This window comes from Manacus vitellinus, unplaced genomic scaffold (genome assembly GCF_001715985.3).
Source record: "Manacus vitellinus isolate BGI_N305 unplaced genomic scaffold, ASM171598v3 scaffold_165_pilon, whole genome shotgun sequence".
Classification (NCBI taxonomy): domain Eukaryota; kingdom Metazoa; phylum Chordata; class Aves; order Passeriformes; family Pipridae; genus Manacus; species Manacus vitellinus.
Genome location: NW_021939163.1, coordinates 25,048 through 27,617, shown reverse-complemented (window position 1 = coordinate 27,617; position 2,570 = coordinate 25,048). Strand labels below are relative to the sequence as shown.

Genomic DNA, 2,570 nt, shown 5'->3' with positions numbered 1-2,570 from the left:
GGCCTACAGGGGTCTGTGGGAGTCTGTAGGCATCTCTGGGGGTCTCTAGGGTCTGTGGGGTCTATGGCAACCCGTGGTGGTCTATAGGGATCTATCTATAAGGGTTTGTGGGGGTCTGTAGGAGTCTACGGGGTTTATGGGGGTTTATAAGTCTCTATTGGGTACTACAGGGCCTGTGGGGATCTAGAGGTGTCTATAGGGTCTGTGGGGATTCTATAGGGTCTAGGGGGTTCTAAAGGGATCCACAGGGTCTATGGAACCTGTAGGGGTCAATATGGTCTCTGGAGGTCCTGACCCCCCCTCCCCGCAGGGCATCCACTGGTTCCCCTGGAAAGGCTTCAACGTCTCCATCCCCTTCACCGAGATGAAGCTGCGGCCGCAACGTGACTGAGGGGGCTGGAGCAGCCCCCTGTGTGCGGGGGGAGTTTAGGGGGGCAAGGGGCCTCCCTGGGTGCTGGGGGGCCCCAGGTGGGACTTGGGGAGAGGGTGGGGGGTCAACGGTGAAACTTTCGTTGAGGGTTAATAAAAGCTGACGGTGACGCCCCCGTCCCGTGGTGATCCCGGCATCCGGGGGGGAGCAAGGGTCAGGCTGGGAGTGGGGGCAGGGGGCACCCAGGGGTTCAAGCCTGGTCTCTCTGTCCATTGAAATGCTGGACTCAACCCCCCACTGGCCCTGGAGATGCTGAGATGTCCCAACCTGGGCAACACAAACACGTGTTGTCATCAGCAGTGGGCAGAGGTGGGGTAGGGTGGGATGGGATGATCCATCCCCTGAAGCCAAAAATAGAGGTTGTGGAGTTGGGTAAAACAACTCCTTGGAACTGGAATGCCCTGGGCATCCTCCCAGGACTCAGAGATGGAGTCAGGTCACAGTTGTGTCACAGTCATGGTCATTGTCATCTCCTGGTCACAATCGGGTCATGGTCATCTCATGTTGTTTGTGGTGCTGCTCAGGGAGAGGAGTGGCAGTCCTTCCCCTGCTCCAACATGAGTCCCTCCTGGGAGGGAGGGAGACAGTTCTTCTCCAACAGGAGTCCATCCCATAGGCAACAGTCCTCTACAAACTGCTCCAACGTGGGCCCCTTTCCACACGGTGCTGTGGGACCTCCTTGTCACCTCTGACAGGGAAGGGCTTTGCCAGCTTCCAAATTACAGGGCCTTCCAGACCTTTCCAGGGTAGGAAGAGGGAAGGCTGCCTCCTTTGGATTACTGAATATCCATCACATGGGTTTGGTTTCCCCCCCTGAGCTCCCCCAGCTGCTCAGGTCTCTCTGCCTGTTTGTTCCCTGAGTGTAGAGAAGGGGCAGGTGGGAAACATGGATGGTGGCTCAAGAGGCTGATGACCAGCACCGCCCGTGTGACACGGGACACCCATCACTGAGGGGCTGGGGACCAGCACCCACCATGTGACACAGGACCTGCACCATGGGCAGAGGGATGGGCATCACCCTCCCCTTGGATAAAGCCCCATAATATCCCTGTGACCCCCGCCCTGCTGCACCACCTCCTCCCAGGAGCAACCTGGGGCTCGGGGGCTTTTCCCCGTCCGAGCCTGGATGATGATCAGTGTGTCTCCCAGGATGCAGAGTGGTAGGAATGGAACAAATCACAGGCTGTGATACCAACAAAAGAATGTTCAAATCCTCTTTATAAATATGAAACCAACTGCCAAACCTGCATTTTACAGACACAAAAAGACCCAATCTAACAAGTGCCCCTGGCCTGTTTTCTTTCTCACCCCACGGATCAGTCTCTCGGGAGCTGACAGGTGCCCAAGAAGCGCCAGGGAGCTGCACACATGCACCCACACCTTTCCAGCTGGCTGGAGACCCGTCTGGAGATCCAAACGCCCTGGAAGAGGGACCTTGCCGGCAGCTGGGTCACCCCAAACCTCACCTGTCGTGCCCCACCGGAAGCTGCAGCTCTGCAGACTCTCCAAAATGCTGGCGCACAGCTCTGGGCCAGCCAAAATGGCACAGCCCTGGGCTGTCCCAAAGACCTGGGTGGGACAGAAAACATTCTGGTTTTAGGGCAAAGCTGATGGGAGGTGCCAGTTCCCTCCTGCCCACTCCCACCCGGAGCTGCACCAGCCCGGCCGCACACGTGGCACTGCAGCGCACGTGGCACTCAGGGACACCCCGAGTCAACATTTCCCCCCGGATATGGCCACAAAGCCCCAAACAATGGAGTTCAGGCCAGGGGAGAGCCCCCCCGCGCACAACAGCCAGGACTGAGCCCAGAACTGCTCCTGCCCAGCGTGGGAACCGAGCAAAACACAACCTGTGCCCCCCTCCCCCTCTCGCTGCGTCACAGTTTGGGACGATGGGACCTTGATCCCACAGTTTGGAAAAGCTCCGCGCTAACCTCCCAAGGGACCTGGAGCTCGCTGGGCCTCAGAGTAATTCTAGAGCTAAAGCGGTGAGAGACATCAGCTCAGCTCAGCTAATACATGCCAGCACTCATCCCCGGCCCAGGCGGTGCCTCCTCCGGCCCGGCCCAGCCCAGCCCACACACCCTGTCCCCAAAGCAGGACGCTCCCGCCTTCAGCCGGGACCCCGGAGCACAGCCCG

General features: G+C 58.9%; 1 protein-coding gene and 1 non-coding gene across 2 annotated transcripts in view; one reads left to right on the top strand and one right to left on the bottom strand.

The window, feature by feature from the left end:
• LOC103760501 (tenascin-X-like) overlaps positions 1–391 on the top strand; it is a 37,365-nt gene extending 36,974 nt beyond the window's left edge. Inside the window, 1 exon segment of the mRNA XM_029958652.1 lies at positions 267–391. Coding sequence (XP_029814512.1) covers positions 267–391 — 125 coding nt within the window.
• A 1,996-nt stretch (positions 392–2,387) lies between these two features.
• LOC112841004 lies at positions 2,388–2,471 on the bottom strand. The gene has a single exon (XR_003212661.1). It is a non-coding gene; the product is annotated as a small nucleolar RNA SNORD45 (small nucleolar RNA).
• Positions 2,472–2,570: the final 99 nt, after the last annotated feature.